General features: G+C 42.9%; 3 protein-coding genes across 4 annotated transcripts; 2 read left to right on the top strand and 1 right to left on the bottom strand.

The window, feature by feature from the left end:
- Nucleotides 1-424: 424 nt before the first annotated feature.
- Nucleotides 425-3,971, top strand: si:ch73-352p4.8 (cystine/glutamate transporter). The gene is made up of 12 exons (XM_018680899.2): nucleotides 425-1,124; nucleotides 1,297-1,423; nucleotides 1,508-1,623; nucleotides 1,731-1,856; nucleotides 2,014-2,113; nucleotides 2,204-2,248; nucleotides 2,350-2,473; nucleotides 2,567-2,670; nucleotides 2,760-2,856; nucleotides 3,206-3,355; nucleotides 3,458-3,635; nucleotides 3,787-3,971. Exons 1-12 carry the CDS (start codon nucleotides 896-898, stop codon nucleotides 3,849-3,851), a joined length of 1,461 nt encoding a protein of 486 aa, XP_018536415.1. The 5' UTR covers nucleotides 425-895; the 3' UTR covers nucleotides 3,852-3,971.
- A 218-nt stretch (nucleotides 3,972-4,189) lies between these two features.
- foxm1 (forkhead box M1) lies at nucleotides 4,190-10,403 on the bottom strand. Of its 2 annotated transcripts, XM_018680896.2 has the most exons (9): nucleotides 10,228-10,403; nucleotides 8,877-9,370; nucleotides 8,626-8,774; nucleotides 8,156-8,347; nucleotides 7,905-8,033; nucleotides 7,708-7,767; nucleotides 7,169-7,217; nucleotides 6,832-7,004; nucleotides 4,190-6,675 (listed from the first exon to the last, which is right to left on the bottom strand). In XM_018680896.2, the coding sequence occupies exons 2-9, from the start codon at nucleotides 9,331-9,333 to the stop codon at nucleotides 5,848-5,850; spliced, it is 2,037 nt and encodes a 678-aa protein (XP_018536412.1). In that variant the 5' UTR covers nucleotides 9,334-9,370; nucleotides 10,228-10,403; the 3' UTR covers nucleotides 4,190-5,847. The 2 variants fall into 2 exon arrangements, with proteins under 2 accessions (XP_018536412.1, XP_018536414.1); XM_018680898.2 differs by lacking the exon at nucleotides 7,708-7,767.
- Nucleotides 10,404-10,486: 83 nt separating this feature from the next.
- On the top strand, nucleotides 10,487-12,753 carry rhno1 (RAD9-HUS1-RAD1 interacting nuclear orphan 1). Its single transcript, XM_018680967.2, has 3 exons — nucleotides 10,487-10,641; nucleotides 10,802-10,989; nucleotides 11,220-12,753. Exons 2-3 carry the CDS (start codon nucleotides 10,825-10,827, stop codon nucleotides 11,955-11,957), a joined length of 903 nt encoding a protein of 300 aa, XP_018536483.1. The 5' UTR covers nucleotides 10,487-10,641; nucleotides 10,802-10,824; the 3' UTR covers nucleotides 11,958-12,753.
- Nucleotides 12,754-13,058: the final 305 nt, after the last annotated feature.

The raw sequence follows: 13,058 nt of genomic DNA, 5'->3' as shown, positions 1-13,058 counted from the left end.
AGGAATTTTAACAAGCAAAGCGGTCGCTGATGAAGTGAAACTGACATCAATACAGTGATCAGTCAAGTGAAAATGAGGAAAAACAAGCTAATAGAGTGGCCTCTGTCAATTCCCCCCTCCCCTCCACTGCCTGCTGTTCTGTGGCCTGTTGGATCTTGGCAGAGATATGGCAGTATTTTAGGTCCAACTAAACCCACGTGTGAGGGGAAGCTGAGATAAAGAGTTGCTGTAATAAAGGGATTCAACACTAAATCACTTGTGTATTGTAAAGCAGAGTTTAAGAGGGGACAAGATGAAAAAAAAAATGCCTGTTTCAGTTGAAAGCAGCCCTCCTGCAGTTTGTGCAGCTGCCTCTACATCACCCTGACCCCTGCACCCGAAAGGCCTCTGTCAAGCTGTATATGAGTGTAAGAGCACACACTCACATAGGCTACAATGCAGGAGCGTCTAGCCTTTAAACTGCTGTGATTACTTGCTGAGAAGAGTGCTGGCTTTGTTCCCTGCCAAAGCTGGGCGGGTGGGGTAAGAACCAATGAGGGGAGAAAAACATGCATGATAAGTTAGGAGGGGGGAGAGGGGGCCGTGTTGCGGCCAGCGTCATTTCTTCCCGCTACAGCTTGTTGCACAGTTACTAAACTGCTGTAAACTTGTGTCCAGAGAGGTCAACAGGAAACAAAAAGACGACAGTTGATTGCTATTTTGGGAAAAGCATCAGAAGGAAAAGTGGGAAAAGGATTCCACTGTCGTTGTTGTTGTTGTGCTGCTGAGCGACATTCTGAAAAGCAGACAAAAAAAGAGGTGAGAACTTCATCTTGCAGAGCTAAAAATCTAAGGTAGACTCAAACTTAAAACAAGCAGAAGACTCCAGGAGACTCATTGTCCAAGCTACACAGGAATGGACGGGATGCAGACGAAGAAAGAGGAGGACGACAAGAAGGAGAGGACAGGAGAGGAGGTGGTTCACCTCCGGAGAGAGATAGGCCTGCTGCCCGCTGTGTCCTTCATCATCGGGACGGTGGTGGGCAGCGGCATCTTCATCGCGCCCAAGGGAGTCCTGATGAACAGCGGGAGCGTGGGGCTCTCTCTGCTGGTGTGGGCGCTGTGTGGAGTCCTCTCACTTTTCGGTAAGACACCTCATGGTATAATCAATCTACATGTAACTGTATGTTATATAGTAGCAACAATGACACAGTGATATTCAAACATACACACTTCTAACAATATATGTGTGATATTAATGATTATTAGTGATTTTATGCAGAGACTGTCAACATCCTCTCTGGTCTGTTCCATCAGGGGCTTTGTGTTATGCTGAACTGGGCACCAGTTTTACAAAATCAGGAGGCCACTACACATATCTACTGGAGACACTGGGGCCGCTGCCTGCCTTCTTGCGACTCTGGGCGGAGTTCTTATTCATCAGGTTTTCTTTGTTTTGACGCCAATAGAAAGAAAACTGACTTCGAGTCAAACCACAAAACACAACAACTATATTTTCTGTCTCCAGGCCGGCTGTGGCCTCATATGTTTCCCTGGCTTTCGGCCGCTACGTCGTGGAGCCTTTCTTTATACCTTGTGCTGCTCCGATGGTGTTAATCAAACTTGTCAGCATCCTCGGAGTGAGTGAGTAGTTTTGTGCCTCCTCCTTCTACCCACAGCACCGCTATACCACTCTATATGTCCACGTGGTGCGAGAGATAAAGATCCACAAACCCTTTGTGTCTCTGCAGCGTTTGTCGTGGCAGTCAACTGCTGGAGTGTGACCATGGCCTCTCGCACTCAGGTCACCTTGACTTTCATTAAGATGTTCGCTCTGGTCCTCATCGTCATCCCTGGTGTCATCGCGCTGGCCAAAGGTGAGAGGATGTAATTGTTCCCCCTCCTGAGGATACAGGCAGCCTTTGACCTGTTAGGTCCCGTCAAATGGATAATGATCAGTCTCTCTCTCTCTCTCTCTCTCTCTCTCTCTCTCTCTCTCTCTCTCTCTCTCTCTGTGTATCTCTTTCTCTTCAGGACAGACAGAAAATTTCCAGAATGGTTTTGAGGTCGACTCATTAACACTGGATAGGTTACCACTGGCCTTCTATAATGGTCTATATGCATACGGTGGATGGTAAACAATACACTGCATTAACCAATAATATTAGAAACAATAACAAATTACAATCATACAAAACAGACAAGACTCTCTTTTTCCCTTCAGGTTTTATCTGAACTTTGTCACAGAGGAGGTCATTAACCCAAATAGGTACTTTCCATGTGACATCTGCTCTCCAGTCAATCACTTTTTAAAGCCATATTGCCTTGAAAACACTGTTACATATCTGTGTGTGCATGCTGTCTTGTCAGAAACATCCCGCTGGCAATATTCTGCTCCATGGTGACAGTGACGGTTTTTTATGTGCTTGTTAATGTGGCCTACTACACAATGATGACACCCGCTGAGCTCCTGCTGTCTGACGCTGTGGCTGTGGTCAGTGCTGGAATTAAGAGGGCAAAATTGGAGGGTATAGATCCACTACTAATGTAAGAGTGTGAGTCTGATCCTGTGTCTATGCCTGCGCAGACATTTGCCAACCGCGCTCTACAGGGATTGGCTTCTGTGATTCCAATTCTCGTGGCCCTGTCCTGCCTCGGGGCGCTTAACGGCGGTTTCTTTGGAGCGCCCAGGTAATCTGGGTGCTGGAATATTATTATTCTCCTTAAGTACCAAAGGTTGGCAGCCTGAATATGAATTGGACTCGCTCACTGAATTGCAGGATGCTGTTTGTGGGAGCCAGGGAAGGCCACTGGCCACCAATCTTTTCCATGATCCACATCCGCAGACATACACCTCTGCCTGCTGTGCTGCTACTGGTAAAGTGCTTTCTACACTGTAAACCAGCACTATATAAAAAAGCCAGTTTATAATTACACGATAACGTAAAACAATGCACTGATGCTGGATAGAATCTCAACTCAAGAATTAACTTCCACCATTAATGTTTGGATGCCTTTGTGTCCAGGGGCATGTAATAATAATTGATTTAGATAATTCATTTTTCTCATGTAAAATACAATGCATGTACTTTATGTTATCAATATTACTTATGTGGATATTTCCCAATTTCAGTGGTTACAGTGTTTTGATTTTTTATAAGAAATCTTGAAATTATAATTATCATCTCTAGTGGTACAGTCACAGCAGCATGTTGTCTGTCTCCAGTACCCCTTGGTGGTGCTGATGTTAATCACCGGAGAGATCTACCAGCTCATCAACTTCGTCTCCTTTGCTCGCTGGTTCTTCATCGCCTTGGCAACCTTGGGGATGCTCATCCATCGTTATCGATTCCCTCTCCACCCAAGACCTTTCAAGGTTAGTGTCTTCAGTTAAGGGCAAAAGTAAATGCTTTTTTATGCTTATGTACACTAACCTGACCAAACACTGTCATATTTGCTCTTTTTCAATAAACCAAAGGTGCCCCTGGCCATCGCAGTCACCTTTACAGTGGTTTGTTTCTTCATCGTGGGCCTGTCTCTGTATTCAGACCCCTGGAACACAGGGAGAAGCTGCGCTCTCACACTGACTGGAGTCCCAGTTTACTATGTGATCGTCTACCGCTATCGTTTGCCCCATAGATGGAGACGCATCTTCAGTAAGTCACACCAAGATCTGCCAGCTTTGGTCAGTCATTGCTCTGGTTCTCAGCCTCTAGGGCTGAGGGTTTGGGTTAGACCGGGGGGAATGAAAAGAATAAAAAGCCTTCTCAGTTCTTGTTCCATTCTGACTCTCCTCCACATTACCAGACTACTGCAGCAAGCAGCTGCAGATCCTTCTAGAGGTGGCTCAACAAGAAATCCAGACGTATTGAGGACCCCAAAGACATCCTGCTTTCTACACACACACACATCCTGATAACCACCTTTACAAATCCTTGAGCCTTTTTTTGTTTACATGTGGAGTATGCTGGAAACAGGTAGAGTATCTGACGTAATACTATACAACTGAATCAACTAAAGCTCTACTCAAGAGTCTTTTTTTTTAGTTCTGTATGAACCAATAAAATCATTTTTGAACCAGAGACAATCTATGATTTATTTTAATATATATAAGTTGAATGTGCACCTTGTCTGTTTTCAGTGGTTAAATGTGAGCTGATCAAGGCAGATTCAAAGCGTACTTAACTACAAATATGACTGAAAAAGCAGCTTATGCTGTATGAGGCAGCAACACCAACAGTTTTATTGTACAGTCTTAGAAACACCAACAAGGCATATGCTGTGAAAGCTGTCTGCTAGAAACCACAACATTCCACTCTTGCAATTGTAAACAGATCAAGTTACTGCAATGTAAAAGCCCTCACATAGGAACACACATGCTACCAAATCCGAAGCCATACATTATTATCGTGGCATCTTAAAAATGGATTAATATCCCATTCTATCTTTCAAAGATGGTGCTGATAAAAAAAAAAAAAAAAAACCTGCTCTGCTCCCCTATTTTCCTGTTTGCACAAAAAGCAATATGCATTCTTATTGAAAACAAATACAATCTGTGCTGGATAGATAACTAAATATTAAGCATTTTGTTCCCAAAGATGATGTAAAATGTCCTGGCATGGAAGATGTCCCTTTTGCTGGTACAAAGTGCCCTGGAGTTGATACTGACATACTGAACAATTACTGCAAGGACCTTTAAAGCCAAGTGATGAAGAGAGTTTCACAAAAAACATACAGACAGTCCTATTGCTGTTAGTGCTATTTGAATTACTTATTTTCTTTTTTTATTGCTAATAATCCTGCATTACAATCTAAAAGTCTACAAACTGATTCCAGGAAGCTGACTGAGCCAAACAGCACAGAAATATTTCGCTGGCTGATTTGGCCATATAATGTCTTACCATTTACATATGTAAAAGCTAAATTATATATTAAAATGTGCAAATCAACATACATATACACTTATTTTTCTTCTCTAGCGATTCCTTCAAGAGTACAGACAGATACAACAAGTAGGACAGAAGATAAAAGAGAAAACATGAAAAGAAAGAGTGACATTGAAGCAGTTAAGGAGTGATACAACCAATAAAGAAGAAGAAAAAAAAAAGTGAGCCAGAGGTGAAAAACATACAATGTGAGGGACAACAAGTAAGCAGCTTGCTAATTTTACCTGGTAATTAAAATTAAAGTGTCCCTGCCATTCTTTAAAAGAAAAAAAAAAAGAAGTTACTTATTTTCCAACGGCAGCCAGAAACGTCCGAATAAAGCAAAGCAGATGCAAAAGAAAGCAAACTCAAATGGTCTTAAAGCAAAAGAGGCTGAACATTTCTGGCATGCATTTGAATGTTAAAGGTTTATGAACGACCACAGCAACCGAATGGAAGGTTACATCCATTACGTTAAAGCTCCAATTCGCAAATTTAAAGATTGTTGTTCTTATACAGTGAAAATGAATTTACTACTGAAGTGAGGAAATTTGCTGAGTCAACCAGACAACCACACTAAAAGTGGATATTTTTATGCTTTGCAACAATCTACCTGAACAATACTATACCAAACTATAAAACATGGATTCTGCATTTAATCCATGCGTGTACTCACATGTGGTGTCTTTGGTGACTCACTCTGACCAAGCTGATTCCCTTCAGTTATCATCATGAAACAACAGTGTAATATTCCCTTTAACCTAGCTGCTATTGTCCTGATAGACCCTCTCAAAATCTGATCATTTCCAGAGTTTTTGGTGTATGTCTTTTCTGCATTTGCACCTGCTTTGCTGTTTCTGTGTGGGCTTTCCTGCCCATAGTGTTTTGGAAAACATATGACGCTGCCATGTAAATGATACGAAATGAGTTTTTGGCCCTCTGGCTACTTAAATAGAGGAATGAACTCGGACCAGCTGATGTTAGCCATACCTAAGTCCTCATCATCCAGACCAGAGAAGCTAATGTCCACTAGTATCTTGCTCAGGCTGTCGTTCATGGTATCGAGGACGAGGCCCTCTGTGATGGAGCGGTTAACGGGTGTGGCGCCTCCTGCCTGAAGCAACTCTCTGGAGCAGCTGCTTTGGAGACAGTCGCTGGGTGAGTCAGTTGGTCCGGTCGCTCTGGGAGGAGCAGCAGATGTGAGCAGCTCTCTGGGGGAGCTAAACAGAGGCCAGTCTTTAAAGGGAGTGGTGTTGAAGCTGAATGTGGTGTAGTCGTGCCGTGGGGTGACGGCGGGACCACCCGGCGTGCGAATGGGGCTGAAGTCCAGGACATTTTGGCTTCCTTTTCCTACGGGGGTTACTTTCCAGGGCTCTGGTAAGACATTTGAGGAGGGGGGCTTGCTGGGGGTAGAGGAGGTCAGGTGGCTGCTACTTTTTATGGGGGTCTTAAAGGAGTACTCCCGGTCGGGGCTGTGCTGCTCCTGCCGGTGCTCCTCCAGCTCAGTATTTTGCACGTCGTGGAAAGTCGAGGTGTCCGAGGCCACGCCAGAGTCAAAGAAAGTATTATCAGGACAGAGGAGGACAGGCTCCTCGTGCGCAGAGTGAACCAGGCGCTGTTTACGCCTCGAGCTGCTGGCTTGTCTCTTTGGAGGTGCTTTAGGAGTCTCGCATTTAATCGGAACACACACTGGCTCCTCCTTCATCTCCACCTTATGGTCTTTGCTCTTGTCAGGATACGCTACCACAGCTGGGGCATCGCTTTGTGTCACCTGTCCGACATAAAACCAACCAACTCAAACAGTGACTGTGTACATCAAACACACGTCAGCACATGCTGATATGTCTAAAATGTGTTTATGTAATTTAATACTTCAAGAGTGAGACTTTTTGGCTGTAATTCTGCAGTGCACGACAAGAGTCTTTACCTTGGGTGCTATCCGTACTCTCTTGGCACCTCGTGAAATGTTCCGTTTCTGCTGCGAGCAGGACGGAGGAAACGGAGCTGACGACGAGGGCAGGTAGACAGAAGAGGTGACGGGGAGCTGGATAGGGACCAAGTAGGATTCGGTTCGTGGGAGAAGAGGTTTCATCCTTCTCTCTGAACACAGAAAAGATGGCAATGACTCAGAGAACCGCATCTTTAATGACCAATTTTCAAACTAAAAAAAAAGGTTTTCTGACATTTCAGACCATTTGCAAGCTTCAAGGTACTTTTCCCATCTTCCTATTTAACTCAAAGTTCTTTTGTCTTTGTTAACTCACCAGAGCCAGTTGGTGTCTTTCTTGCGTCAGGAAGCATCCTCTTTTGTTGCTGTGAAATATAAGGTAAATATAAAATAAATATAATGCTTTAGTAGCCTGACTGTGCCCGCTCACTCCTGACTACACTTTAGTTACAATCTGAGAAAACAGCACAGAGCTCAAATTCCTTTACATTGTTTTAAGGTGTGGCAAACTAGAACAATGGAAAGTCAAGATTAGCTCATATGACTGTCCCTACTTTATAGAGGAATGATGGATATATTAATTCCTTGTTGGACAAGGAATGTCCGCTGAGAGCAGATTAGTCTGTCCATGTGACTTCAGCCTCTCTGCTGCTCAAGCCATCTCCTCCTGCAATGAAAAGATTTCCCTGGACCTTAGATCACCAGCTGCATCTGCGCTCTTTGGGGTCAAAAAGTCAAACAGGCAACTGAAATCTTTAGTCCTTTCTTTTTCTGTCCCTTCTTTGCTGTCTGCTGCCTGACTGCAAAGGTGTAGACTGGTCCTAGAGAACTGAGAGGAGAGTGAATCAATCTTACTTGATGGGGAAGTAAAAGCATGGACACCGGGACAGGATCAGTCATTGGGTCACAACCAGGCTGTAGAGAGGGATGTAAAGTGAGAGGGGAAAGAACATAAATACTAGAAAAGATGAAATCCAAAAACGCAGAGTTTACCCCGAAACATCATGAATGACAGCAACAACAATACACATATTCACTTTGTTTGTGCTCACCTTGTAGACCTGATCAAGAGTGAGGCATCGATTCACCTCAGGCCGGATGGTCCAGAAAGAAATCTTACCATCTGGTGATGTCTCACGAATGAACATGTCGTGCAGAGAGAGGTTATGGCGGATGGAATTCTGCAATAATAAATTAGGGAAATAATCTTAAGTGCATGTTTCAGTAAGAGGTACTCAGTGGGTTTGATCTGTGATCTGCTGCAGTAGATGTGCGCTTGAACAATACTCAGGTTTAAAAGTACCTTCCATCCAGGTTTAGCCACCTCTCTGAAGTAAGGGAAATGATCCTCGATCCACATGTAAATCTCTTTCAGTGTCATCCTCCTGTTCTTCCTACTGTTAATAGCAAACTGGATCATGGCCATGTAGGAGTATGGTGGTCTCTCTGACATGGGTTGCTGAGCAGCCTCTGTATTCATCTGTGTATTGTGTGTCTACAAAAAACCAAAAACTTGCTGATGTTAGTTTTCTTACATTTCAGCTGATATTAGTTTTTTGTGTAGAATTGGAAATCTTAAACATCTGGAAACACACAATCCACAATCCAAATACTATGGAAAATATGGAGGTCATAGGTCACAGTTTAGTGAGGCAGGCTGGGTGTTTAGCGGACATGCTAGGACATGCCTGAGATCAGTGTTCCTCCACACAAGCATCTGTTTGCACATCAACAGTAACAATCACACTGAGGCGGCAAAAAGGAGCAGCTGACCTGGAAAGCTTGTGAATTTGAGTTTTGGTTCTCCTTGTTGGTTGTCTGCTTAGTAGGATCTGGTTCGAAATCACAGGTGCTCATTCTGCCCAGCCACTGAATATTGGTGAGGCTGTCATCCAAAGGACCACACTCCAATTCCTTATTCACTAATAAGAAAAGCAAAAAACCCATTATTGCTTAAACAAAGGAAAGATTAAGGATAGCTTTTACTTGTAATATTATCTCAGAAAAAAATCTTATTTCCATACATGGTTTAATTCTAGTGAGAGGTTTAGCATGGGGGGAGTTGAGCATAGTGTCCGCTTTCATTGGCTGTCCATCAGTACTCATTGTAGAAACGTCATTCCCCTCAGCTGCAGTCTGACAAAAAGATCCATTGTCGCTACTGCCATTCTCACTCAGAAGGATGAACTTGTTTGGTCCCTGGACACCACATTCTTTGCCTTTAACAGTGAGGGCTCCGATGACACTTTGAAGGTCTGCTGTTTTGGGAATGACAACCACCTGAGTATCAGACATGGAGGGGTGATTCATAATGCGGATCCCATCAGGGAAGCACTGATTCGCAGCTGATTTCGAAGGCTCTTTGGAGCCTGATGAACCAGACTGGCTTTGTGGTTCAGCTGCTGTTGGATCATTTTGCTGAAAAGGCAGCTTTCTTCTTTTGAGGATCAGGGGTCTCCTTGGGCTCTGTCTCATGGTCATCAGATCACTGAAAAGCCCCTTGGTCTTTACTTGTATTCTGTACAAAAACAACAAAGAAAAATACAAATAGTTGACTCTCCACAGCATAGATTTGGCTAAGAATTGGATAAAATATGCAGCTTTTATCACTGCCTTTATATGACACCAACAAACCGTGCTAACTGGAGTTACCGGTAGATAAACGTTTACCTGGCACAAAGAGCTGATGTCGATGCTAGGTGACTAGCTAGCGAGTCAAACTGTTAACCTAGGCTGAATTCAAACCGTTCCTCTGTACGCTAATCGATTTAGCTCGACACGAAGAAATCAATTTCTGTCAAACACCAGCATACTCTACAGTGGGGAACCGGGCTAAAGATGAAGTTCAGCTCCACATTATCCGTGTTTCAGTTTTTGAGCTCTGCCGTTGTTAGCAGCCTATTTTCAGGTATCAGTTGGTGATATTCCCTTCTAGAACAACAGTCGTTAGCTGTCTGCAGTTGACGACGTGTCTTATGTAACGTTTACCGCTAATTTTCTGGCAAACATCCAAATCTGACTTCAAATATAATAATAAAAAAAACAATAAACATGGCAATATCATATTGCATAAGCATTGCATTAAGTGCAGTGTGGCGTGACATTCCCTGGACACATAATGATATGAATCGTGTTGATAAGTTCGGTTTACAAATATTAGGAGGAACAGTGCAAGGAGCGCCTGTTTTGTCTAAATAAACCGAGAGGTAACACAGATAAGCTACTTGACCAGGCCAGTGTAAGTTAGCTAATGTAACAACTTTCCCTCGGATAACGTTAACGTCAGCTAACTGTGGTTGGAAGCTAAGCTAAGTTCGCTAGGTGGCTAGTCATGTACGCCATTGTAACGAACAGCAAATCAAGACAAAGCCAAACCTTCATATTACTGCGGTAGCTCGGGGAAATCCGCTTGACTTGTTTGCTACTTGTAGTTGAAACAGTCTACTCATATTCGACGTTGAATCAAAGAATCCATGATATCTGCATAACGCTTTCATTTAGTGTTATTTACATGCCGTCTCCGGTCGACTTGAAAACGTTTTTGAATTTTGGCGCTGTGGGTGCTGCCCCCGTCAATTTCATCACGTGGTACAGACTTGCACCAATAGCAGCCACACAAAAGAATACGCTGGAACCAATCAGAGACGCCAATCGTGGAGACTAGGAAATGGTAAAAAGAAGACGGAAAACTAAAAAAGTTCAGAGTAGACAATGGAATAAATAACGTTTACATATAAATAGTAATTGTATGTTGCAAAGCCTGTTTCTTACACAAAAAAACACGTCAAGGTATGTATAATATCGAGCTAGTTGCTACGAATGATAATACAACGTTCGAACGTATACAGCTGGTTGTGGACGTAAACAGTAGTGTGGGTCTGGGAACAGTAAAGATTTAATATTCGAATGAGACGTTTTAACTGATTTGATGATGTTTTTATTTCACCAGGCGTTCGGCAATGATCTCTATTAATGCCCCGTAAAGTCATAAAAACAGAGAAGCCTCCGCTGCTATTTCTGGACCGGCCTGTGTGTGGAGCCAGACTCCAGAATGTGCCCGAAGTCCGAGCAGCACTCAACCCCAAAGAATTTTTTACAGAGACACAAGCACACAATAGATCAGCTCTGAATTCATGGGTAAGTTGTTCATTAATTTTGAACGCAATTTAAGATGAGACATGGCTCTGTGGTTGAAAAACATTGCCATTTACTGCTGAATTGTCCTTGAGCATGCCACTCACTCTATTTTAGCTCAAAGGGTCTGCTGATCAACCTGAATGTCCTGTACAGTTATTTCACAGCATAATAATTCTTACATGACTCAAATTTTATACCACTGTTAATTTGCTGCATTGTTAATCTTTCAGGTAACCCCACAGTTTGACACTTCAATTGCAGCTGCACCTCCAGTGAGACGGGGGAGGAGAAAATGCCAGTCTGCCACAAGCATCCTTGACAGTTGCAGTCAGCTGTCCAGGAAAAGCAGTGTGTGCAAATTCCCCTCATTATCGTTTCAGACAAGGTCAAGAGACCAGTCTCATCAAGCAAGGAGCACACGCACAAAGAAAGCTACAGAGTCTACTGTTGCGTCTGATGCAGGAAATCAACCACAGGAATCTGGCCAAATCAAAAAGACAGTTCCAAGTGCACAGTACTTAGACACACCAAAGAGACAGCGGGCCTCAATCAGAAAAAGGAATGTGGAGAGATTTTCTGATGGTGCTGCATCCTCCAGCAGATGTTTGGATCATCCTGAAACTCCGTCTATTCGAGGGGAGAGATGCAGAATTACAGCAGATGGTGTTTCAACACCTGCCTCCAGTGAGCTCAGCACCACTGAGGTCAGCAGTGTTGGTCCAGCACCTGATGTGGACACTCCAAAACTAATACAAGAGCGGAGTAGTTGTCCCTCCTCCTCCTCTGTACACTTGCTACTGGCTCAACCATGTACACCGCCATGTGATCAGCCACCTGACATTTTGGTGGCTAACACACCAGAGAGGGATTATGGGTTGAAGGTGACATGGAGGAGGAGGAGGGGTCTGATGCTGTTGTTAAAAGAGAGGGGCCATCTCTCTGATTCAGATGTGCTAACTCACAGCTGATGTTAAGGTTTGATAAGAGCAGGGTTAGGCACTGATGCCAACAGAAAGGAAACACTTATTATTCACTGGACCACTTCTGTGATCAGAATTCTTTATATGAACTCTTTTTTATTGAGCTGAATAGGGCTTCTGCATTCTAAAACGATTATCTCAGTTCACTGACTGTTTATGTCTTTGTAGTTTGATTGAACCTCATAATGATAAGCCAAGGATGTAATGAAATAACACTCTCGCCAACCTTCGCACAGCCCTGGTAGTTATGACTGTATGAGTCAAATCAAATACTGAATAAATCAAAATTGCAGTTTAATTACTGCAATATCCAAGTAGCAAGCCATTTTCCATAGGTTTAGATAGATTCCAATTATACTGTGCTGTTAAAGATTATGTTGCACATCAGAAGCAATCAAATCCGATCCTTTTATGCAACTGCATTTAAATATTGATATATGGAAAAAGGCTGTGCCTACGTGGGCTGTAACTGATACCACAGTACCAAAATCGAGCAATCTCAATACAGTTTTGTCAGTGACATAAAATCTTGGGTCAGTGGTTTAATAAAGCTGGGTGGTGCAGTGGTATTATTTGAACACTGTTTTTGGTGATTGTGGACAATGCTGTGTAACTTAGAAAGATCATGTTTTTCAACTATGTTGCAAAACAAATGTGGAATAAATATACTGTATATGTGCAAAGAGAAAACTGTATTCTTGGTCTATATAGGAGGCAGCAGTTATTCCTGTGCAAATAAAAACTAAACATAAATACAATACATATTGCTTAATAAAATAATCTAAGGAAATAATTTGTTTCATGCTTTCAGAAATGAAATATTTTGTGACTATTTCAGAGAGGATGGACAGGCAGTTGTGTAAGATATTGAACTTAATGTCTTATTTGGTTCCTTCAGTCTTTAACTCTTTGTTGCCATGGTTACTGGTTACAGTAGAAGACCAAACCCTTCTCTGTGTATCTTTTCCGTGACAATAGGTTTGCTTTTTCATGCCAGTGAGGTAAAAGGAGAAAAAATCAAGAGCGCTACTCAGCGAAGAGCACTCTCCACCCTTGGAATATCGTCCAATCAGCTTCCACCTAAGTAAA

Source organism: Lates calcarifer, linkage group LG18 (assembly GCF_001640805.2).
Source record: "Lates calcarifer isolate ASB-BC8 linkage group LG18, TLL_Latcal_v3, whole genome shotgun sequence".
In the NCBI taxonomy this organism is placed as follows: domain Eukaryota; kingdom Metazoa; phylum Chordata; class Actinopteri; family Centropomidae; genus Lates; species Lates calcarifer.
The sequence above is the reverse complement of the archived record's forward strand: the minus strand, read 5'-3'. Positions and strand labels throughout refer to the sequence as shown.